This window comes from Penicillium riverlandense (genome assembly GCF_028828495.1).
Source record: "Penicillium riverlandense strain IBT 135883 chromosome Unknown utg000006l_segment0_segment0, whole genome shotgun sequence".
Taxonomy (NCBI): domain Eukaryota; kingdom Fungi; phylum Ascomycota; class Eurotiomycetes; order Eurotiales; family Aspergillaceae; genus Penicillium; species Penicillium riverlandense.
In genome coordinates, this window is record NW_026643197.1 from 627,776 (window position 1) to 652,070 (window position 24,295).

The 24,295-nt window shown below is 53.8% G+C and overlaps 9 protein-coding genes across 9 annotated transcripts; 6 read left to right on the forward strand and 3 right to left on the reverse strand.

The window, feature by feature from the left end:
* Positions 1–495: 495 nt before the first annotated feature.
* Positions 496–2,944, forward strand: N7474_006498 (uncharacterized protein; the record flags this gene model as incomplete). The annotated part of the gene is made up of 2 exons (XM_057197908.1): positions 496–743; positions 799–2,944. 2 exons carry the CDS (start codon positions 496–498, stop codon positions 2,942–2,944), a joined length of 2,394 nt encoding a protein of 797 aa, XP_057051348.1.
* A 260-nt stretch (positions 2,945–3,204) lies between these two features.
* On the forward strand, positions 3,205–4,092 carry N7474_006499 (aminoglycoside phosphotransferase family protein; the record flags this gene model as incomplete). Its single annotated transcript, XM_057197909.1, has 1 exon — positions 3,205–4,092. One exon carries the CDS (start codon positions 3,205–3,207, stop codon positions 4,090–4,092), a length of 888 nt encoding a protein of 295 aa, XP_057051349.1.
* Positions 4,093–4,171: 79 nt separating this feature from the next.
* On the reverse strand, positions 4,172–6,528 carry cog6 (Golgi transport complex subunit COG6; the record flags this gene model as incomplete). The annotated part of the gene is made up of 2 exons (XM_057197910.1): positions 4,172–6,172; positions 6,229–6,528. The coding sequence occupies 2 exons, from the start codon at positions 6,526–6,528 to the stop codon at positions 4,172–4,174; spliced, it is 2,301 nt and encodes a 766-aa protein (XP_057051350.1).
* Positions 6,529–6,643: 115 nt separating this feature from the next.
* On the forward strand, positions 6,644–7,522 carry N7474_006501 (uncharacterized protein; the record flags this gene model as incomplete). The annotated part of the gene is made up of 1 exon (XM_057197911.1): positions 6,644–7,522. The coding sequence occupies one exon, from the start codon at positions 6,644–6,646 to the stop codon at positions 7,520–7,522; it is 879 nt and encodes a 292-aa protein (XP_057051351.1).
* Positions 7,523–7,696: 174 nt separating this feature from the next.
* Positions 7,697–8,072, reverse strand: N7474_006502 (heat shock 9/12 family protein; the record flags this gene model as incomplete). Its single annotated transcript, XM_057197912.1, has 3 exons — positions 7,697–7,736; positions 7,790–7,982; positions 8,039–8,072. The coding sequence occupies 3 exons, from the start codon at positions 8,070–8,072 to the stop codon at positions 7,697–7,699; spliced, it is 267 nt and encodes an 88-aa protein (XP_057051352.1).
* Positions 8,073–8,836: 764 nt separating this feature from the next.
* Positions 8,837–10,513, forward strand: N7474_006503 (uncharacterized protein; the record flags this gene model as incomplete). Its single annotated transcript, XM_057197913.1, has 1 exon — positions 8,837–10,513. The coding sequence occupies one exon, from the start codon at positions 8,837–8,839 to the stop codon at positions 10,511–10,513; it is 1,677 nt and encodes a 558-aa protein (XP_057051353.1).
* A 474-nt stretch (positions 10,514–10,987) lies between these two features.
* Positions 10,988–11,826, forward strand: mog1 (Ran GTPase-binding protein MOG1; the record flags this gene model as incomplete). Its single annotated transcript, XM_057197914.1, has 2 exons — positions 10,988–11,064; positions 11,145–11,826. The coding sequence occupies 2 exons, from the start codon at positions 10,988–10,990 to the stop codon at positions 11,824–11,826; spliced, it is 759 nt and encodes a 252-aa protein (XP_057051354.1).
* A 220-nt stretch (positions 11,827–12,046) lies between these two features.
* N7474_006505 (SprT family zinc-dependent metalloprotease) lies at positions 12,047–14,089 on the reverse strand (the record flags this gene model as incomplete). Its single annotated transcript, XM_057197915.1, has 1 exon — positions 12,047–14,089. The coding sequence occupies one exon, from the start codon at positions 14,087–14,089 to the stop codon at positions 12,047–12,049; it is 2,043 nt and encodes a 680-aa protein (XP_057051355.1).
* A 3,912-nt stretch (positions 14,090–18,001) lies between these two features.
* On the forward strand, positions 18,002–23,897 carry N7474_006506 (1,3-beta-glucan synthase; the record flags this gene model as incomplete). Its single annotated transcript, XM_057197916.1, has 3 exons — positions 18,002–18,132; positions 18,184–23,469; positions 23,531–23,897. 3 exons carry the CDS (start codon positions 18,002–18,004, stop codon positions 23,895–23,897), a joined length of 5,784 nt encoding a protein of 1,927 aa, XP_057051356.1.
* Between the last annotated feature and the right edge of the window lie 398 nt (positions 23,898–24,295).

The window sequence follows — 24,295 nt, forward strand, 5'->3', positions numbered from 1 at the left end:
TTGTTTCACGTTCTATTGTCTTATGGACCGTTTTCTTTCCGGTGTCTGGTCTGGTTCTGATTCCGGAGCCCGGACGGGCAATCAATGATGGTGCTATGGGCATAGCATGCATAGTTTGGGTCTCTTATTAGAGGGGGTACTTGCTCTAATTCTCTTAGTTTTGATACTCTTTCTTTTTCTACGGGCATTGAATCTGTACATTGTGATGATAGGAGTGGAATGAAATGAATTAGGATTATCCAAATAGGTCACTTCAGCCATAGTTTGGAGCATATTAATAGCCCTTTCACAGCTTGTTCCTTCAATTTATCCCGCGCACGGCAATTGAGCTGACATCTCTCCAGTACGTTCTTACTCCTAGTCCTCGGACCCAATAAACAAACCCCCACCATGCCGATCCAAGACACGAGCTAGGCGCGACTAGTAGTTACCACATATATTTCTCTTCGCCTTCTCGCCCGCCACTCCCTAGGGAGCCACTGAATCCATGCTCCCATGGATCCAATCTCCATCGCCTCCGCAGCAGCGGGGATAAGCGCCTCCTGTTTCAAAATCGCCAGACTCCTCCATGCCTACGTGGAGGAGGTGAAAGAAGTCGACAATGTCATCGCGCTATTCGGAAAAGACCTGCGCACTCTTTCCCGTGCGCTGGACAGCGTGCATGATGCGCTAAGTGACCATGGCAAGGAGCTAGCTGCTAGCTTGGGGGATGATGTGAAGTTGTTTGATTCTCTGGAGGGGTGGTACGTCTGTTTTCCCTTGGCTGTAGATTATTGTCATGACAATAATGGAGTGCAGTATACAAGACTGCGGAGAGACAGTCGAGGGAATCAATGAGATTCTTACAAAAGCACAAACCCACGGACCCGTAGGGCAGTCTATGCGTCGAGTAGCAACGCACCTCAAGCTCAGCGACAAGGCGCAGGAACTGGCTCTCCTACGCGGGAGGGTGATTTCCTTCCACACCGCGATGAATATGAGTCTGCAGATGATCCACGTCTGTCTTGCCCTGCACATCCAAGCAAGCAGTGAAAGTAAGCAGGAGGATGTGCTGGATGGGATTGGCCAGCTGCAGAGACAGATCAAGCGATTGACGCGCCTCGCGCAGAAGCAGAGGCCGGACAATGACGAGAGCTGCACGCTCCCTGGCTCGGTGCAGAAGTGTCTCGACTCGGCTGTTGCGCTCGATACCTCTGCTAGCACGGCCGTCGACGATATGCAGTCCGTTCTCGGGGCGATGACACAAGCACCAGAGGAGAAGATTGCGCGATGGATGACCGATAGCGAGAAGTGGGAGGTTCCCGCGTCGAATACGAACATGAGCGATGCCGAGTCTTGTGATGATGAGAGTTCCAGCATGCTCAGAGGCACTGAGCCAACAACACAAGTCACCGATCAAGACCCCGAACTCTCAGATTATCAGACAAAGCTCCAAACCGCGCGCGATCTATCCAGCAGAGGACGCGTCGAATCAGCCAAATCGCTGTGTCGAGAGGTGATCCACGACTCCGAGTTTGCATCTGGTGTGAATGACCCATCCTACAAAGAGGGCGTGCTTCTCCTCGCCGAGCTATACGAACAGGCAGGCGACGTCGACGAGGCGAACTCGCTGCGCGAGATTCCGGATCCTGCACAACGAGTCAAGATCCGGAATGACTTCAAGGCATTACTCCAGAAACAGTCTCTGAGCGCGTGCGTGGAGTTCGTCTTGGTATGGGCATGTCTGCTCTACGACAACGACCCGCTCAACCGATACCGCGAGCTTCTCAAGAAACTGCCCCTGCACGATGACTTCTCCGACTCGGTCGTTTCTGCTGTTGTGGCTGGGGCGGGGAACAGTTTCTTCGTGCAGCTGATGCTGAGTCGGGGGACTTCGTTTACTCGTCCTATTCCGTTGGGTGAAGGTGAAGGGGAGGAAACCACTGCTTTTGAATGTGCGTTTGACTTTGGACATCGGCATATTGTTCAGCTGTTACTTGAGAGCACGCCGAATCGCACCGGGGCAGCAGATCTTGACTCGAAGTATATCGTGCAGGCTATTACAGCGCACGATTATGACATGGTGGCTCTTCTCTTGGAATACGGAGCTGATGCCAACACGATCTATCCCAACCCGGACTCTGAAAAGACCATACTGTGGAAAGCAGTTGACATATCTGATATCAAAATGGCCGAGCTCCTCCTTAATAAAGGCGCCTCTCCCGACTTTCGTCTCCCAGACGGAAGTCCGCAGCGTGTCCTCATGAAAGCAGTGCAGACCAAGAACCTCACAATGACAACCCTCTTACTAGAGCACGGTGCTCAGCGCGTCTACTACAAGTACGGATGGGGCCAGGAAACCGATGAGTGGGACCAAAACCCCCTCTCACTGGACAGAGATGGGCCCGTCGTGTTCGCCATCGCGAAGGATTGGAGAGATCTAGTCGAAGTACTGGTGACAGAGGAGTCGCATGTCTTCCGGCGCGCAATCCGCGAGACGATTGATCACCGCCGACAACCACTCCTTGAATATCTACTCTCGAAGAACTCCATCTTCGCAGCTGTAGGCGTTGACTACGCCGTTACGATGGGCGCAGTCTGGAGTCTGGAGCCATTATTACGAGTTGGTGGGCGAGTCGGGTACTCGCACCTATCGAACGCAGTCCAGCAAGCCATTCCGCCCAAACCAGAGATGGTGAAAGCCCTGCTAGAAGCCGGTGCGCCGGTAACGGGTCCAGATGATGATAATGGCCCGGAAGGTACTAATTCACTGCTGCGGTATGCTATCAAAATGGCGCTGGATCCGAATACCCTACCGTATAACATCCCGCCCCTGCTGAAGACGATTAGTCTGCTCAGCAAGGCGGGGGCGCAGTGTAGTCCGGCGAAGATGAGGAGCTTGAAGCTTTCTTCTAGACGGAGGGAGGTCCTCGCGCTTCTTAAAGGGGCGGATGTCAAGTCTTGAATGTTGGTGGAGAGAGTCCGAATGAATGTTGTGTAAATAGTTCTGATACCACATCAACCATACAATTATATCCCAGTTAATACACCCAATTCGCCGTACAACCACGGCCAGGGTGACCTACTGCTACCATCGTCTCCTATTGGCCGTGCAGTGCCTTTTTTTCCAAGGAGCGGTGAATAACTCGTATCCTTGCTACAAATCCCAGTAAACACCCACCCCCATTCCGTAACCTTCAAGACTCTCATCTTCTCTTCCCCATCATGACCTTAGAATCACCCAAAGCATGCATCGCCTGCGGATGGACGGCCGCACAACAACGGAATTGCCACTATTCCAGCCACGTCAAGCTCTTCTACGGCGCAAGCAAGCGGGGCGTATGGTCAATCGGATCCGATGTGATCTTGAAAGAACGCCCAGACGACGAAACCCCAAAGACAGAAGTGACAACACTAAACCACCTTGCAACCCACCACCCCGATATTCCCGCTCCCCGGATCTTGCGTGACTGGGTCGATGGCGCAGGGACATATTTTGTACTTTCAGAGCGGATACATGGCCAGACGCTGGAGCAGGCTTGGTCTTCTTTATCCGGAACCCAGCGAACGGACATAGCGGATCAACTTGTTGAACTTCGCAAGCGACTACGATCTATCACGTCACCGTCTATACAGTGCGTTGATGGAAGTCCTGCTTACCCGGCTTTACTTTTCTCTGGCTTTAACCCTCACCGGTCTTTTCACTCTGACCTCGAGCTCTGGGATGCTCTCAGCTTGACCCTTCCAAATTCGCTACCGCAACGAGCCTTGGAGAATCTGAAGGAACGTCTGCCTAAATGCGCACCCTACGTCCTTACTCATTGTGATCTCAATCTAGGGAATATCATAGTCAAAGATGGAGAAGTTGTTGGACTTCTTGATTGGGAATATGCGGCTTATTACCCTATATGGTACGAATATGTTTCAGCATCTTGGGGGTGGACTGAGGAGGATGCCGCGTGGAAAAAGCTGCTACAGGAGCGCTTCGATGCGCATGGCGATGGGCATGGTGATGCGAAGCATTTCTGGACGGATTTGCGCCAGTTGAGAAAGTATCCGGATTTGGATTTAAAGGGTCAAGAACTGTTGGAGAGAGTGTTGGCTGCAGAGTAGGTAGACAGTTTCGAAGTCAATGCATGCATATATACTATGTACATGCTCGTCGTTCTATATATTTCACAGAAGATATCACTCAACTCAACAACACCCGAATCTCGCCCGTCGTGCGCGGGAACAACGAGCGCAGACTCCACCGATCTTCCTCGTCCTTGTCTTCCTCTTGCTCCCCCTTCTCACTCACACCGGCCTTGCTACCCGATCTACCGCTCAGCACGCTTGCACCAGTGCCAGGGATACCCACGTCGAGGGTCCCCCTCGCCTCATCGGCGGCGATGATCATGCCTTCAACAAACTCAAAGTCACGACAGAAAGCTTCAACGGCATCTTCAGTGACGCTCTGCACGAGGGAGGCGCTCTGGACGCGCTTAAGGTGGTCTGTTGCGTCCATGAGAGCTGAAGGCAGGAAATCGTCGAGTTGTTGGCTGGAGGCAACTAGAGCTTCTGGTTGGAAGGCTAGGAGAGACGTAAGATCTGTGAGGTGTGGTTTTGTCGTGGCCTTCTCCTGCGTCTCTGGGGATTGATCTGACTCTTTATCTGTGTCTAGCTGGGAGTCTTGTTCCTTTTGGGAGAAAGGTTCCAATGCAAGAAGAAGGGCGTGCAGACCCGATGCGTTGAGGAGGAATTGGTGTTGGATATCCAATAAATCTGTGCGGAGAGTGGAAAGGGCATTGGAGAGTGGGGCTAGGTGCGTGGCGCTGGCGAAGGGGAAGGCTGAGATGGTGGCGCGCGCGGCGAGGAGGAGGTTGGTGCGAAAGATGGCCTGCGCGGTGGTGTTGGGGAGCTCGTCGGACGAGGACCGCGCTAGGGTCAGGAAAGGGTCGAACGCGGCACGGAGAACCGGTGTGAATCGGTTCTCGCTAGTTGGGTCGTCTGCGGCTGGGTCGTCGGGTCCGACGGATGCTTCATATGTCTTCATGAGGGAGGTCAGGACCTCGAGGGCATCTAGCAGGAACTGGGGCACAGATAGGTCGTTTGGCGGGGTTACTGCGATGGCGTCGTTGGATAGGGTGTTGACCTGGTCCTTCATCAGACTCTCGAAGTGGTTGAGAGTGAACTTCTCCAGGCTCTGGATCAGATCAACGAGGTTTGATTGCGAGCCGACCAGTTTCGCAAAAGTCGTGCGGTAGAATGATAGTAGGTTCATCACCTTGTAGCAGGTTACGGGATCATCGTGGCCCTGAATCACCAGCTCGATTCTCTGTCGCAGGGACCGGGATACGCCCGTGAGGTCACGGTTGACCAGATCGCTGAGAGCCTTGTGGCCATCGAACACCACTTCTTCCCCTTCATCAATCCGAGACCAGGGCTCACTGCTCAAGCCGGCCTGGATGCCGCGAGCAAGTTCCTCGCCATCCGCGACGAACAATGCCTCCAGGGCTTCGCGCTCCGATACGGTGGTAGAATGCACCCATGCCAGCATATCTCCAATATACCGCAGTGGATCGTGCGCGGAGAACTCGATTGGCTTGACGCTGCGATCACCAGAGCCTGCCCCGTTAGCTCCCGACATGGCATCTGTCAGGGCGTAGTGGAATGCATCGGACAAGACATAGTCGCGGGCTTCGGCAAAGAAATCCAGACAGCTATGGAACAAACTTGGCCGCTCCGCCAGCACCCGTAGCGCACGGCGGATCGAGCTGCTAATCCGGGGATCCTCAAGGTTCAGCGACCGGAACTCCTTCTGGATCCACTTATAGAGCTTCTGGTAGGCCGAGTTGAGATTTCGCGTGCTCAGCTCCATCAGCTCCAGACCTAATCGCTGGTTTTCGCCGCCGAGGAGGTGCTCACAATCGTGGTGCACCTGCTTGACGCGGGAAAGCACATCGAAGAATCGGTCGTCGACTGGCTCCTCGGCAGAATTCAAAACGAAAAGATCTTCTTCTGAGACGATGAAGTGTTTCGAAAAGGCGTCGAGCAGCTGCTGTTTAGTTTCGGTCTCTCTCTTTTGCGTCGTCAGGACGGAGGCTTCTTCGAGCACGGGGGTAGTATCCTGCTTGGCCCGGCCGATGTGTCTGCGCATCTCGTCGCATGTTTGATTCAGCGTCGAAATCACCGCTCCGATCCGACTCAATTGCTGTTGGGAAGCTGCCAGTCAGTTCGGCCCAGTGGCTTGGGGCTTGTCTCTCTCACCTCGGCCACTTTGCCAAAGTCGCGAACGATCTCTGCATTGCAATCGACCACCTCCTTCTGCACATCTAGTCGCAGCTGGCGTCTGGTCTCCGCGGTGTTATGTACGCCCCGTAAACTCAGGGTCTCGAGGGCGTCGCGGATATCGGAGTCCGCGTACGAGGCCGACAGCACGCTCGTCAACCGATTGGACAGCGCCGTCGATCGTTGAGAGGGCGGCGACAATGGCGACGACACGTCCAACGACGGGGGAGGCGTTCCGGTGCCATTGGTTGCTGTGGAGGGAGGGAAATAGCTGGTCATTGTTTTCGACGGGGGAGGTGGGGGAGAGAGAAAGAAAGGACAGTTGATCAACGCTTGGTCGGAGAAACTTGGCATTATTTATCTTCTATCTTATCTTCAACAAAACAACATCATCATGGACAGCCCGCTCGTCTCGCCCGCCAAAGCACGTCAAGCGGCTATCCAGGCCAAGGACTGGGCCTATGTGAATTCTTGGCTGGGCCGCCAATATGCGCCCAAGCCGGTCCCCCAATTCGAGCGCAACGCAGACACCCTCCGCGTCCTGTTAGCCCTGGCCGCCGCGAATGACGCGGCCGACGAGGAAGCCACTCTCCAGCACCGGGCACGCGAAGAAGTCGTGAACGCATTCCGGGCCCAGGAAGAGGCAGACAAGAAAGACCCGCACGAGCAGCAAAAGAATGCCCTCCTCGACGAGGTGGAACTGTGTCTCAACGACAAGGGCCAACGTGATCTGGACGATCTCGCCGACTCAGCTACAATCCTGGGAAATACATTAGACCCAGCACCGGAGGATGTGGGCCAGTCGATCGCCGAGCTCACCGCCGAGGAATTCGAAGCCCAAACCCAGCTCGCCAAGGTCGAAACACTACACAAATACCTCGAGCGAGAACTCGCGCGTCTCCGCCAGGAATTGGATGAGCTGCGCACCGACTCAGTATACGAAGCCCCACCAGATATCCAGGGAATGACTGCGGATTGGGCACGAGGCACGAAAATGCTGACGACCAAGGTGGGCGAGTACCAGGACCGCATTGCGTCGCTGGAGCGGACCCAGCCGCAGGGCCCGACGATTGATGAGGTGATGGTCGACGAGGAAGGAGTCATTAGTCTCCACGAGACGGTCAAGGCGTTGGAGGGCCGCGTACGTGCGTTTCATGACTTGCCCAAGGATGTACCCGGCGCGCGGGCGCGGTATAAGCAGCTGGAGCGCGAGCTGGGGCAGTTGATGCGACAGCGCGATTCGATGTTTGGCAGCCTTGTTGAGCGGCGATGATTGATCATGTTCTTACGAGGGATCTACCATATATACCTTACGAAAGGCAAGTTCGGATTGAGTGTTTCATTCAGTACTACAGGTATGGAATCATAAAAAAGAAAAAAGAGGCATGGTATCGTAGACTCATTCGTGAATCAGGATGGTGCGACAGAAACAGAAGAATTGGAGAGCTTATTTGTCCATGCCGAGAGCATTCTTGACCTTGTCACCACTGCAGAGAGAAGTTAGTTACTGCCACAAAGGATGTAGATCTATCAAACGTACACAGAACCGGTGGCACCGCCGTGGGCCTCGTTGTCGTGGGAGCGCTGGGTCTTGTCGAAGAGCTCCTGGGTACCACCCTTGCTGTCGTCGGTCTGGGCACCACGGGTGAAGCGGTCGGTGGTGTCGGTGACAGCCTCCTTGACCTTGTCGGTGGTGGACTTGGAAGAGTCGGGGGTGATCTCCTCCTTAGCCTCTGTGAGTTGCGTGGTTAGTACTGAGCACTATCAGAAGATGAATGTATTGACATACTAGTGCTGAAATCCTTGCGTCCGGCGTCAGACATGTTGATTGATAGTGAAGTGGAAAAGTTGCTTGAAGTTGGAAGTTGGAAGTTGGAAGAGTTGATGGATGAAGATGGTTGAGAGAGAAGAGAAATGGTTAGCAAACAACACCTTTATATAGGACGTATCCCGACATGACGTGATAGTCGTGAGGAACAAGTTTTAGCGTGTATACTTCAACATTCCGATTAACCTTGGGTGAAGCCACACCACTCATGGGCTGTGGCGGCTACCATGACGGCCATGACGTGGAGATGACCTGCATCCGTCACGCTAGACTGTATCGGGGAATCGTGGAGTATCAGCCTGATCCGCGGTCAACATACCTTAGCTGGTCCGATGACGATCATGCTGCATGGAAAAAGAAAAGAAGGTGCTTTGCCACGCGGAGAAACAAGTTCGAGCGAATGCCTGAAACATTGCTCGAGACCTCAGCACCGCCATCCTGTGGCGTTTCGAGCTGGAAAGCTCCACCAGGCATGTAGGAGCGAATCCACGGGGATGATGCCAGGACCAATTGCTGCCACGCACTTCTTATAGTAGCATATGGGCTCAGCTAGCCTATACTACAATGGGTCTCGTTCACAGTTGCAGACCAATCGGTGTGGCTCTACTGTTGAGTCCAGTCACATGACCTGGGCCAACCCGTCGAGGCGTCGCTCCCTGTCCGGACACACCTCACCACCATGCGGTTCCATCTCGCCCTCCTCACTGTCTCACCGTCTCTATGACGGGTTTTCTCGCCTAATCGCCTCCGTCACCGTCAATGCCGGCACCTGACCCCACTGAAACAATCTCCAACTGGGACTTCTCGGCGGTGTTGGAGTTGCTGAACTCACCCGCCTACACTGGCTGCTCGGCCCCGGCTCGGCATTCCGATTCCCCGGGATTCTCGTCATTCCCTGAGGGCCAGTCTGGCCATGATGTTAGTCAACCCACGGCCGTCAAGCCTCAGCGGAGCTACCCAAAACTTGGTGACTTGGGTACCGTCTGGGACTTTTTGAATCAGACCGGTTCCACCACCCAACCGAATCGCGATGAGCAGGGTCCTTCTCCTGCTGTCACCATCCTCAAACGCTCTTCCAACAACCATGCCTCCGGCGATGACTCCCACGCAAAGCCATCCTCCCGATCTCTTCCCGTCTCCAAGGCGTCAAAGCCTCGAGTCTCCAAGGACACCGTCTCTGGTTCCTCGTTACATTCAGCCACCCGGTCTGAAGCGATCACTATTTTAAAGCGGGCTTCCGACAGCAAGCCCACCAAACATAATGCCTCTGTGACATCACACCCTCCGCGAACTCCTCCGAAAGCGATCCCTCGTGCTGGCTCTGACGACGACACCCCGAAAGTCAAGTCGAAGACAAGAGCCGGTAGGCAAGCGACCAACACCACAAAGGCCAATGAAATTATATCCTCAGAAAGCAGTGCCGAAGTAGATTCGGACTCTAGCACCATCATTTTCGACCGCACTCTCACCAAGAAGCCCGGAGTCCTGGCGTTTGTCCCGGCTCAGGTGGGCACACTGGACGCAAATCACACGGCCTCCGATACACCCCCCTCTTCATACGATGACCCAGACTCGTCTTGGAATTTTGACTCTTCGGGAACAATCCGAGTTCGACCCGCTGCATACAAATCGACGACGGAACGGAGGGTCGGGCTGATGACGAAGCTGCTCAAGGAGTTTCCCGATTATGCCAAACTGGTGTCCCAGGTTGGACGATCTGCAAGCCCCAGCAAGAGAAGTCCCCAGTCACGCCCGATCCATGTCTTCGTCGACATGTCCAATGTGCGTTTCGAGCTTCCCGCATGCGTTTCTTGTCCATGTGCTAACACACCCCTCAAGATTATGGTAGGATTCCACGATTCGGTAAAAGCATCGCGGAATATCCCTATCTCCAGTCGCATCCGGCGCGTGCACATGTCCTTTGTCAACCTCTCTTTAATCCTGGAACGGGGCCGTCCTGTATCCAAACGAGTGCTCGTCGGCTCTGACCGACTACCTTCCATCAACGAGGCCACAACCCTCGGCTACGAAGCCAACATTCTCAACCGTGTCCACAAGGCCAAGCACCCAAGCACCCGCCCGTCCAAGCCCCGCAAGGTAGTCTCCGGTGGACCTGAAACGGCCACCACCTCTGGAGAGCGATGCGTTGAGCAAGGCGTGGACGAAATTCTGCACCTGAAGATCCTGGAGAGCCTGCTGGACACGGACGAGCCGGCGACGATTGTGCTGGCGTCGGGCGATGCGGCGGAGGCAGAGTTCTCCGGTGGTTTTATGCGTATGGTGGAGCGCGCGCTGCAGCGCGGCTGGATCGTGGAGCTGGTTAGCTTCTCGCAGGTCACTAGCAATGCGTATCGAAGGAAAGAGTTTCGGGAGAAATGGCGAAGTCGCTTTCGTCTGGTGGAGTTGGATGGGTATATTGAGGAGCTCTTTGACTAGTCGGAAGCTCTATTGAACACTTTTCAAACTACGATGGTAAATACCTTTCACGGTACTTGATCAATTGTTCTATGCCGCCCTGTAGTGAACGACTGTGAAGTAACTATATAACTGCCTGGCAAATGCAGTTATAGTTGCTCCCACGTCATTGGCGGAAGAGACCCGCCCGCCACTGCTGCCTCAATTCTATCGTCCAACATCCATCCCATTTATTTCGACAGCTCTCCCACCCACATCTTTTGTTCTCACTTGCATTTATTCTTTCTATCGGCCTTTGTTGGACTGTCCTCGAGCTCGATTCAAGACCTTAGTCCGCAAGGTCCACTCAAATCATTTCTTCACTGTGCGGCAATCTCTCACCTTGGAGGAACTGAGCTCCGCAGGCCTCACAGCTGTCACCGTGAGCTCAAAGCCGAAATCCAGTCTCCATTTGGAACGCAATTAAGCATCCGGGATATACAATCGTTCGCGACTATGGCGCAGTTCGCAGACCAGGACTTCTTCGGCGGGGCGATTCGCGGCGTGGTGCCGCAGGGCTGGATCGATGGCAGGTCAGTATACCATGGTAATCAAGCCATTCATACCTATCCCCAGCTCTTCCAAATAACAAACCTATACTAACACCGCGCAGCACCCTCCGCGAAGTCCCCGACCACCAAGAACTCTTCCTCTCACCAACCACGCTCTCCACCCTAATCATCGAGATCAACCAGCGCGTCCCGCGCGACGAGGCCCTGAGCACCCTCACCATGCTAGACCACCAGCAACCACCACTACACGGCTCCAGCACATCCAACACGGCCTCCACCGAGACAATCGACCAAGCCGCTGCGCTGTATCATCTCCACGACGTATGTGAAGAGGGCGACACGATGCAGGTCGTCACCCCGCCGCAGCGGGTACATCTCTCTCGTCTGTTACCTTCTTCTTCTCCGTCCTCTTCATTCCCCGCCTACAGAGGCGTGGTCTCATTCACGACACCCTCGCGCCAACGACCCGGCGGCCGCGTCCCGAGCTCTGTGGACGGCGTCGCGGCATCCACCTCTATTGCGCCGTCGGCTGCGGTGAGCGGCGCGTCTCTCAGTGGCGAGATGGAGGGTGTGCCGCAGACGTCAAGGCTGACCTGCCACTATCTGGTTGTGCGGCTGGAGCCGCAGGCTACGGATCTGGTCGTTTTCTTGAATGTGCCGCATGAGGAGTTTGATCAGAGTGGTGATCCTAGGGGATTGTCGAAGGAGGAGGTTGTTGCTGAGGAGTTGATTGAGACGCTGGTGCAGAAGCTGGAGGTTTGTGATTGGGGGCTTTTCGTTTAGGTTGGATCCGTAGTGAACTATCTTGGGATACTGAATGGGCTTGGCTGGAACGGGAAACAAGGATGGGAAAAGGGATTGGAGCGTGCTTAACTAAACAACTCGAGATAGATCTACTAGGTAACGAATAATATAACCAGAATCAAATCAACAGTATATTTCACAAGCTCGGTCAGATCTTCCCATTATGTACAGATATTATGTCACGGTCTCTCCCAGGCAACTATAGAGTCACCTGTCCCAGCTCCCTAATCACATCATCCATACCCTTCTTCTGCGGAGAGGTAGAACCATTGTTCTTCCGCGGCGACATATTCCGCGGCTTCGGCTTAATCTGCACCAAGTGACCAGCACAGGCACCGCAGCGCGAGCGAGTGGTATCGATACTCTTCGAATGCCGACCATAGGTAACCGCGCAGCCCTCACAAGCCCAGACATACTTCCAATCAATCTTGTAGTTGTGCTTTGTCGTGACGGTGATCCTACCCCCATAGATGGGGTGGTCCGACATGACATCCGAGCACTTGCGGCCCCATTGCTTGAAGCTCGGTCCGTGCGGGTTCTTGTGCACGTTCGAGATCATGTAGTTGGCCAGATGGCAGTACTCGTGCGCGAGAGTGTTGAGCAGCCGATCCTCATTGTCGATGATGCGCTCGGCGAGCTCGATCATGGCGTGATGTCTGTATCGTGGACCATCTGACTCTGAAGATGAGGACGAGGAGGGACGCATGCGCTCGCCCTTCCAGTGCGCGCGGCCAGCGGTTGTCTTGAGTGTTTTGCTCCAGACGATCTTCACCCCGCCAGTCGACTCGGCCAGTCGACGGACTCCGCCATCAGCAGCTGCGTCGTCCAGCACGCGGAGGAAGTTCTCCGCCAGCCCACCTTTCTTCGCATCAAATGACATCCGGCGTGCGCGCAGCTCTCGTTTCCGCTCGGCTTCCGCTTTCTTTAATGCGGACTTGCTGGGCGTCTTGGTGGCCTTGATGGGCGACACGGTCTCTGGCTCGACGCTGATGATGCTGGAGTTTTTGGAGTTGTCCTCGTCTTCACATTCGGACTCTTCGAACTCCTGCAGCAGCTCTATGACGGAGCATCCGGAGAATTTCTCCTTGTGCGGAGAGTGCTGGTCGATCCAATCGTTGGTTTCCTCCTGGTTCCAGAAGGCGTCGACACTCTCGCGGTGGGGAGTTGGCGGGATACGGATCTTGTCTTTGGTTGGGGAACGCAGACGGCCTCGTGGTGGCGTGGCTGGGGGTGTCTGCGGTTTGGCAGTTTGAGACTGCGATGAAGCTTCACGTTCGGATCCTGATCTGGTCGGGGTTAGCATTGAGCGATGGCTGGAGGGGCGTTGACGGTTCTCATACCCGCATAGCTCGGAATCAAGCTGAGAGACAGGGTCATTGTTCCCATCCAAGCTCAGCTGGTTCAGCTCTGTGGAGATGCCGGAGTCCTTGTGAAACAGGCGCTTGGGTTTGGCGGCAGGTTTGGAGGGTGTTTTGATAGGTTCTTGGGGGGAGGGCTCCAGCCGCAGCGAAGAAGGCTTGCTGAGAGACTTGGGGAGCTCGGTGTCTGGATCAGGTCTTCGCCCTCGCATGAGTCTCTTCCGTGTGCTTTGGGGTGCCGGAGAGGGTGGCGGCGATGGCGTCCTCTCATCTTCGTCTGTCTCAGAGTCGGACGTCTCATGGTAGCTGATTTCGTCGTTGTCGCTGACAACGAAATCATCTAGCGAGTTGGAGCTGGTGTCTCCAGCATCCTCTTCCTCTGCTTTGCTTTCTGTGTGCGGTTGTTCTCTGGGGGACAGGATATTCCTTGCTGGTGTCCGCCCTGTATTTCGTCGCCGTGGAATGGGTGACGGTTCATTCTCTGTGAGGTCATTCTCCTTGTCGTAGTCGTCTGTGTCCACTTTGTCTGACTGCCTCTGGCGCGGTCTCTGTGTCAGGGGGAGCAGCAGCGAATTGACCTGTGCAGTCTTGAGGGTGCGCGCCTTGGTTCGTTTTGTTGGCGAGCTTTCGTCGCGTCCGCTCTCGCCCACCCGGTCACTATCTGTGAAGATATCGAATTCGCTGCTGGAACTGGTGTTTTGTCTTCTGGACGACACGGTTTGTGATCGACGGGGGATGCTGTCTTTGGCATCGGCTCGCTTGGTGGCACCTCGCTTTTGGGAAGTGAGGCTATCGTCCGACGCAAGAGATGTCCGCTCCGTCAGGGCTGATCTCCTTTTGGAGTCGTTGCTCGTTTGGGCTTTTGCTGTGTTGAGTCTCGCCATCTTTCAGGCTGTTGTTGTTGTCTTGGTCCCCGCGAGGGAAGATGATGCAGGTTGGCCCTGGTAGTTAATTGTCGGCTGGAACGAGTAATATGAAGTAAGCTTATGCTTGGAAGGCAGAGTTTCTGTCCCTGACGGCATTTCGTTATCGTTGGCGTGGGGAACTGTCAACGCCGGGCTGTTGGCAGGGCAACCACCGCGTACGAACCCCTAATTCTGTTCAAGCAACCCAGCATAGGAAGATAATGAATTGATAGAAAAAGTGATATCAGTGGAGTCAACAATGGAAAAGCAGAGTAGAAATTGTAGTAACAAATAATCCCAATCGTGTTTTTGTTTTGATATATATTGATCTTCACCCGTAAATATTCACCCACATAATTTCCTCGTGTAAGAAACCTACACAAAAAAGTTGTAGACAAGCATGTTTAATTTCTCCCTTCGCTTGTAATTTAGCTTTAGTGTATTTATTATGCAAAGAGGATGAAACTCGCAAAAAAAAAAGGAAAGGTGGACTTCGGGTGGGTGCCTAGGAGTTTGGCTACCCGAAGCCCAAATCATACTACAACCCACCCGGGCAGTTCATGTAGGGTTATTGAGCTTAATGACCATTCAGAACTAGCTTACATAGCTAGCCTTTTGAACATTGAATGATTGAGTGCTTGTATTTGTGTGGTTGACAAGTCTGTGTAGACGCTCCCTATATATATCGAGCTCGTGGTATGTAGCAACAATATCACGAAGTAACTATCCGAGCCAGATTGAACTTGGATAGATTAATCAAAACGCAAGAAACCCGAACACTCGAAAGTAGTCAAAATAGCCACTAAAACCTCTTCGCAGTCAGAGCCTACTATGACTCCGCACCAAGATTCTAGCTTAAGTGTGGTGCAATTACTACGGAACTACCCACAGTATGTATACGAACATAATCAGGAAAGTTAACTACCAGCGACCACGACATGATCTAACAACCAGCTTGCATCATGAAAAATACAAGTAGAACGCAACGACAACCTCCACACATCATTGGACATACACCACGGCAGCCCATCCAGTGACGCCTTTTGATCAGCGTAGTAAATATCAGCATTCTGGAAACAGATTATCACTAAACACTGACGCAATCTAGTCCCACAGTGCACGAGTACTCGGAACGAAGAAGCTTGTCTTTTACCTAGCTCGGGGCTAGGGTGACGGTGTTGCAGTGACGAAAGTTCTTGGTATCTGACATGAGCCGTTGCATGTTGGCAGGTACACACGTTGGGTGTTATACACATGCAAAGTACATACACGTATATTCTACGAGAGTACATAGTCATATAGTTGACCGCTCAGGTGTTCGTTCCCATAAAGCTGGTGGAAAGTGGATGGATGCCCTGACGGACTGACCTCAATTCACTCTTATACTTCACTCCGATACCGCCACTGTTTAAGGGACACCTGATGCAACAAGGAGATGATAGATCCGCACTCTAGATACATATCATCATCATACGAACGAGAGGCATAGCTCGTGCACGCAATCTCGCCGAAGAGCCGACCCGCAGCCACGCAATGATAGCATTGGATCCCAACGGAATGGCCACCTCCGAAGAATGCGACTTGAATAGAACCCCCCAAGCCCCCATCGGCCTCGGATTGAGGCTCGGCGTCCTCAATTGTGTTGTGTGGAAATGGTGGAGGGCTGATCATTCCGTCGCCATGCCGCCTGGATCGACGGTCCCCTTGCCTCCCGCTGCATATAGGGGTGGTGCTGCACCTTTTACCTGTCAGGGACGGAAGACGCATATGTACATAGCAGTTTGACATATACATAGCACATGCGGACTCTGAGATGACCGTGATGCTTCACACGGGAGTTCCACTTTCACATGCCATGTTGTGCCTTGTGTTGGCAGAGGTTACTACAGTACTAAGCGCAGGACCCGAGTCAAAAAATGTGAGTCGGTCTTCAGTTGCAACAGTGAATATCCTCCTCCCCCACCCCCTTGCCCCACGGCCCACAATCCCCCTAAGTCCTCAAGCCGGGCAAGCCTGAACCCCCGAAGGAGTTGGATCTGCACAGGAGTGCGCCGAGGCTTAGTGACCATCAGGTCGGTGGAGATTAAGCGCAATAATGCTTTGACGGTGGAAATCAGGTTTATGTAGTCCAGCGTAAATTCAAGGTACGCCGCGCTCGTGTGCAGGTAGATGATGACATGGCTTCGGCATCCGTGCCATGGCGGTAATAGTGGCCGACGTGGCCGCGCCAACGACGCGGAGGGATAGTAAGTTCAAACGGTTCAGCCACAGTTTGTGGGAGCCAGGGCCGATCGGGGTTGGTTAGTTACCGGGTATTGAAAAATGTGGCGGGCTAGCCCAATAAACCTGCTACGCTAGGGCTAGCCCAGACGACTCGAGACCCTCCGAGCAGGTTTATTTTTGGCCCATCAGCCTCTAGTCTGGTTGCTGCCTGAGATGAGATGAGAAAGGACGCCTACTGTCTCTCTCGCCCCTGTTCCTGTATCTGATATATCGTTCCTGCGCCTGCACGTCGGGCTGCCGAAAAAAAAAAAGGCACGCTCGTTTGTGCCTGAGTGCGCGTACGTAGACGATCCACAATCAGCTGGACTGGTCGAGGGGTCGAGGCTTCTCGAACACAAGAGAAGGGAAAAAAACCATCGCCAGATATCCACCGGCAACGACCGGACCCAACGGGTGGAGATCCCCTGGCGAGGCTTGATTATTACCAGTGTTGATACACCGAACTAGTACAGAGGCTGTACCAGAGACACTTTGTGGGATCGCAACCAGTCAGCCACCCGAGCAGACAGATCCAAAGTGTAAGCTGGCGAATGGGAGGCAGTGAGTGGGCGAGACACTGGGCAGTGCCCACTAGTGGTGTGCGCACTAGCGCACCAGCAGTGTATTACTTTGTGGCGAATTTAGAAGCAACAAGAGCAAGGAAAGGTGTCGATCGCATGGATAAGAAAAGAACAGCCCATCGTTTTCTGGTTCCTGAGGGGGAGCCATGGGTCGAGGGTGGAAGAACCACCCGATGGTGCTTTTCGTTGAGAGTGGACAGTGGGCACGACAACACAGTAGTACAATCAATACTCTCGCCGTTCGTAGTACAGTAGCGATGGCCAGCGGGCGAGGAATGAAAAACAATCGATAACCAGCGCAACCATCCCTGCATACTTGTTTCCGAAGAATAACAACACCAAAACACCGCGTATGGTACCGGTGGGGCTCGTTTCAGGGGAAGCAGCAATGGCTACACAGACCGACGCAGCGAGGACGGCAGCACGGATCGATGAACCGCAACGGCTGGACGGAGAGGAAATGCCGCTGTCGAGAGAGACAGGGCCGTGTAGTTGGTCGTGGGAGACGATGAGGCAGTGTAGAGGAGGAACAGACAGGAAGGTGTGGCATTCGGTATGGCGTATGGTATGGGCCTGACCGTAAATTAGCGTGTCCTGATCCCAAAATAACCGCAATTTCACTTTCCCCCTTCTTCCCATCCTTCTCTTTTTTCAGACTACTCTCGTTTTTGTGGTTTCGTTGCTGGAGGATTTTGTTTGTCTGGTGCAAGTCGCACAAGTCGCGATTGCCTCGTTCTTCTTCCACTCGTTACCTTCCCTCTCCAGCACACTCACTCTCTCCCTCCGCCCCCAACAATACTCCTCCAGGGACTTTTTCGTCGCCTCGCGTTCGTTTCGTTACGAGAAAGAATCTTCACCCCTGCAGTCGGTGTCGATGATCTGATTTCCCGACGTGCCTGGACGACGATAATTTCTTGAATGGGTCGCGCTTGAGGTAAGATTCGTGAGCTGCCGGCGAAGCGAGACATCTGGTGGGGTGGAAGAGCTGGACTGACCCTCAACTCGTTTCTAGAGTTCTTACCAGCGACTTGATTGCGATTCCTCCGCCATGTCGGGCTACGCAGGAGGCCACTATGATGATGGCTACGGCCATCCTCAGGGTGACGCCTACTACGGTGATGAACATGGACAGGCGTATTACGACCATAACGACTATGGCGATGGCTATTATGACGCAGGGTATGACCCAGAGCACACCGGGGCAAGCTCCAAATTGCTGACAGCACGCAGTGGCTACGCCGATCAAGGGTATGCCGATGGTGGATACTACGAAGGAGGAGCAGGTCATCAGGATGCCTACTACGGCGACCAGTACTATGACCAAGCCGGATACGACCAGGGCGGACACACCCAGGGCCGGCGCGGACACGACTCGGAGGAGGATTCCGAGACCTTCAGCGACTTCACCATGAGATCGGACACGGCCCGTGCCGCCGGTATGGACTACTATGGCCGTGGAGATGAACGGTACAACAGCTACGGCTACGCAGACAGCCAGTACGGTGGCTATGGCTACCGTCCGCCCTCATCTCAGATCTCCTATGGTGCCAATCGATCTTCTGGCGCGTCGACTCCCATCTACGGAATGGAGTACGGCAACGCTCTTCCTGCCGGTCAGCGTTCGCGCGAGCCTTACCCAGCGTGGACCTCGGACGCCCAGATTCCGCTGTCCAAGGAGGAGATCGAGGATATCTTCCTGGACCTGGTGAACAAGTTTGGTTTCCAGCGTGACAGCATGCGCAACATGTACGACCATTTCATGACCCTGCTGGACTCGCGGGCCTCTCGCATGACTCCGAACCAGGCTTTGCTCTCCCTCCATGCCGACTACATCGGCGGAGAGAACGCCAACTACCGACGGTGGTATTTCGCCGCGCACCTGGACCTCGACGACGCCATTGGATTTGCCAACATGAAACTCGGCAAGGCGGATCGGAAAACGAGGAAGGCGCGTCGGGCCGCTAAGAAGGCTGCTCAACGAAATCCGGAAAATGAAGAGGAAACACTGGAGGCCCTTGAGGGCGACAACAGTTTGGAGGCGGCCGAGTACCGCTGGAAGTCGCGCATGAACCGGATGTCTCAGCATGATCGCGCTCGCCAATTGGCTCTCTACCTGATGATCTGGGGCGAGGCTAACCAGGTGCGATTCCTGCCAGAGTGCCTATGTTTCATCTTCAAGTGCGCCGACGACTACTATACGACCCCCGAGTGCCAGAACCGAGTGGAGCCGGTCGAAGAGTTCACCTACCTGAACCAGATCATCACCCCGCTCTACCAGTATTGCCGTGACCAGGGATACGAGATCATGGATGGCAAGTACGTGCGTCGTGAGCGCGATCACAACAAGGTCATTGGTTACGACGACATGAACCAGCTCTTCTGGTATCCCGAGGGTATCGAGCGCATCAGCTTCGAAGACAAGACTCGTCTCGTTGACGTTCCCCCTGCCGAACGATGGCTGAAGCTGAAGGACGTGGACTGGAAGAAAGCTTTCTTTAAGACCTACAAGGAGACTCGTTCCTGGTTCCACCTGATCACCAACTTCAATCGTATCTGGGTCATCCATCTGGGTGCCTTTTGGTTCTTCACGGCCTACAACTCCCCCACTCTATATGTCGGCAACTACTCCCAGCAGATGAACAACCAGCCAGAGTCCTACAAGTTCCTGGCGGCTGTCGGATTTGGTGGTGCCCTCGTGTCCTTTATTCAGCTGCTCGCCACGATCTGTGAGTGGCTCTATGTCCCACGACGGTGGGCGGGTGCCCAGCATCTGCGCAAGCGTTTCATGTTCTTGCTCGCTGTCTTCGTTGCCAATCTTGCTCCCGGCGTGTTCATTTTCGGATTTCTCTCGCTGTTGAAAAACCCGCAGATCGAAAAGCCGGTCGGCCTCGCTGTCGGTATCGTTCACTTTGTCCTCGCACTGTTTACCTTTGCCTTCTTCTCGGTCCAGCCATTGGGTGCCCTGTTCGGTAGTTACATGAAGAAGAACGGCCGCCAGTATGTCGCCAGTCAGACGTTCACTGCCAGTTTCCCCCGGCTGAACGGTAACGACATGTGGATGTCATACGGATTATGGGTGTGTGTGTTTGGCGCCAAACTGGCGGAGTCGTACTTTTTCTTGACTCTGTCATTCAAGGACCCAATTCGCATTTTGTCACCTATGCAGATCCACGCCTGTACCGGTGTGCAGTTCATCGGGAATACGCTCTGCCACAAGCAGCCGCAGATTCTGCTTGCTCTCATGTTCTTCATGGACTTGACCCTCTTCTTCCTCGACAGCTATCTCTGGTACATTATCTGCAACACGATTTTCTCCGTTGCCCGATCATTCTACCTGGGCGTTTCGATCTGGTCCCCATGGCGCAACATCTTCTCTCGTCTTCCCAAGCGTATCTACTCCAAGGTGCTGGCGACGACTGACATGGAAATCAAGTACAAGCCCAAAGTCCTGATTTCGCAGGTCTGGAACGCAATCATCATCTCCATGTACCGGGAGCACTTGTTGGCGATTGATCATGTCCAGAAGCTTCTTTACCACCAGGTTCCTTCCGAGCAAGAAGGCAAGCGAACTCTTCGTGCGCCGACATTCTTTGTTTCCCAGGAAGACCAGTCCTTCAAGACCGAGTTCTTCCCGGCGGGCAGTGAAGCGGAGCGCCGAATTTCGTTCTTTGCTCAGTCGCTTTCTACCCCTATGCCCGAGCCTCTCCCGGTTGATAACATGCCCACCTTCAGCGTCCTCATTCCGCATTATAGCGAGAAGATTTTGCTGTCTCTCCGTGAAATCATCCGCGAGGACGAGCCATATTCTCGGGTCACTCTTCTAGAATACCTGAAGCAGCTCCACCCTCATGAGTGGGATTGCTTCGTCAAGGATACTAAGATTCTCGCCGACGAAACTTCGCAATTCAATGGTGAATACGAGAAAACCGAGAAGGATGCCGCCAAGAGCAAGATCGACGATCTGCCCTTTTACTGCATTGGTTTCAAGTCCGCAGCACCAGAGTACACCCTGCGTACCCGTATCTGGGCTTCGCTTCGCTCCCAGACCCTGTACAGGACTATTTCCGGTTTCATGAACTACAGCCGTGCCATCAAGTTGCTTTACCGGGTTGAGAACCCGGAAGTCGTTCAGATGTTTGGTGGTAACTCCGAGAAGCTCGAACGTGAGCTGGAGCGGATGGCCCGTCGCAAATTCCGCATCTGCGTTTCCATGCAGCGCTACGCCAAGTTCAACAAGGAAGAGCACGAGAACACGGAGTTCCTCCTGCGCGCGTATCCCGATCTGCAGATTGCCTACCTGGACGAGGAGCCCCCAATGACCGAAGAAGAGGAGCCTCGCCTGTACTCAGCCCTCATTGATGGTCACTGTGAACTTCTCGACAACGGTATGCGGAAGCCCAAGTTTAGGATCCAGCTCTCCGGCAATCCTATTCTGGGAGACGGCAAGTCGGACAACCAGAATCACTCAATCATCTTCTACCGCGGTGAATACATCCAGTTGATCGACGCCAACCAGGACAACTACCTTGAAGAATGCTTGAAGATTCGCAGCGTCCTGGCCGAGTTCGAGGAGTTGACCACAGACAATGTGTCGCCTTACACGCCCGGTATCCCTACTCCTGACTCCCATCCAGTGGCCATTCTCGGTGCGCGTGAGTACATTTTCTCTGAGAACGTTGGCGTTCTCGGTGATGTTGCGGCCGGAAAAGAACAAACGTTCGGTACTCTGTTCGCGCGTACTCTGGCTCAGATTGGTGGCAAGCTGCACTACGGACATCCTGATTTCCTGAACGGTGTTTTCATGACCACCCGAGGCGGTGTTTCCAAGGCCCAGAAGGGATTGCACCTGAACGAGGATATCTACGCTGGTATGAACGCCCTCCTGCGTGGAGGCCGCATCAAGCACTGCGAGTACTTCCAGTGCGGTAAGGGTCGTGATCTTGGGTTTGGATCTATCCTGAACTTCACAACCAAGATCGGCACCGGTATGGGTGAGCAGATGTTGTCCCGAGAGTATTACTACCTTGGCACCCAACTGCCCCTTGATCGTTTCCTGTCGTTCTACTATGCTCACCCTGGCTTCCACATCAACAACATGTTCATCATGCTTTCCGTGAAGATGTTCATGATCGTTCTTATCAACTTGGGCGCTCTGAAGCACGAAACCATTACTTGCAACTTCAACCCCGACAAGCCGATCACCGATCCTCTCCTGCCCACTCTTTGCGCTGATCTTGTGCCGGTTATCAACTGGGTGAATCGTTGTGTTATCTCCATCTTCATCGTGTTCTTCATCTCGTTCGTACCTCTGGGTGTTCAAGAATTGACCGAGAGAGGAGTGTGGCGCATGGCTACTCGCTTGGCCAAGCACTTTGGCTCCTTCTCTTTCATGTTTGAAGTGTTCGTGTGCCAGATTTATGCTCATGCTGTGCACCAGAACTTGTCCTTTGGTGGCGCCCGCTACATCGGCACTGGTCGTGGGTTTGCGACTGCCCGTATTCCGTTCGGCGTTTTGTACTCCCGATTCGCTGGTCCATCGATCTATGCCGGTGCCCGCCTTCTTCTGATGCTGCTGTTCGCTACCTCAACCGTGTGGACTCCAGCCCTGATTTGGTTCTGGGTCTCTCTGCTGGCCTTGTGTATCTCGCCTTTCCTTTTCAACCCCCACCAGTTTGCCTGGCACGACTTCTTCATTGACTATCGGGATTACCTTCGGTGGCTCTCTCGTGGCAACTCTCGTTCCCATGCCTCTTCCTGGATTGGATTCTGCCGCTTGTCTCGCACCCGAATTACGGGTTACAAGCGCAAAGTGCTAGGCGTTCCCTCGGAGAAAGGCTCTGGTGACGTCCCCCGCGCTCACATCACGAACATCTTCTTCAGTGAAGTCATCGTGCCCCTTATCCTCGTGGCGGTGACCTTGATTCCGTACTTGTTCATCAACTCTCGGACCATGTTCTCGAACGACAAAAAATATGCTACGGACGCCATCGCCCGCATTTTAATCGTTGCTCTTGCCCCTGTTGCCGTCAATGCTGGTACGGCCGGCGTTTTCTTCGGCCTGGCTTGCTGCATGGGTCCTATCTTCAGTATGTGCTGCAAGAAATTCGGCTCCGTGCTTGCTGCCATTGCGCACGCCATCGCTGTGATCCTCCTGCTCGTCGTCTTCGAGGTCATGTTTGTCCTCGAATCCTTCTCGTGGGCACGGTGCCTGTCTGGCATGATTGCTGCGGCCGCCATCCAGCGTTTCATCTACAAATTGATCGTTTCTCTCGCCTTGACCCGAGAATTCAAGCACGATCAGGCGAACATTGCTTGGTGGACTGGCAAATGGTACAACATGGGTTGGCACTCTCTGTCCCAGCCCGGCCGTGAGTTCCTTTGCAAGATCACCGAGATGGGCTACTTCTCTCTCGATTTCGTCTTGGGCCACGTCCTCCTGTTCTTCATGCTGCCGGCTCTGTGCATTCCTTACGTCGACAAGTTCCACTCCGTCCTTCTGTTCTGGCTGCGTCCAAGGTAAGAATCTGCCTCCCCCCCCGGGCTCTTCTTCATTCAGCCTTGCTAACTCGGTTCCTAGCCGCCAAATCCGCCCCCCTATCTATTCCCTCAAGCAGTCCAAGCTTCGCAAGAGACGGGTCATCCGTTTTGCCATTCTCTACTTCGTGATGCTCTTCGTGTTCCTCGTTGTCATTGTGGCCCCTCTTGTCTTGGGCCGCATGCCCACCGTGAGCAACGGCTTCCTCCAGACACTGCGGAAAGCCGTTGGCATGGAGGCACCTGGCTTTATGTCCGGTACCAGAATGGGGCTCCTGCAGCCCCTTGACGCCGCAAAAAATGACACCGGTCATTGGTACACCGGCAGCGGCCTTCCGCCAGGGTTCCATTCGACTCACCTTCCGTCGCCAACATTGCCTAGCGATCCGTACGGCGTCTTGCGTGTGTGATCATGATGCACTTCGCATTCCCGTGCACCTCACGCGGAATGTTCTGTACAAAGTTTTTCTGTTTTTTAAGTCTGCTGCATCCCTTCCAGTTCCCGGCGCCCAACATGTTGATCTTAATGAATGGCTTCTCTCTGGTTTTGTGTGGAATAACTGTATGCGCGGAGTGGCCGCGTGTTGCCATCATCCTCTCTCACCTTCGTTTCATGTTTCATTTGGCTTGTTTTTTCTTTACTCCAGACCTACCAGAATTCAAATCGCATTGCTTTTATACATGTCAACAACATCGTTCTTCTTTCGTAGCGACCCTTATTCCCTTGGTTAACACTAACTACAGTTACGTAGTTAACTAGTAGGTGCATAGTGATCAGATCCTTCGTCACGTGACACCACCCATTGCA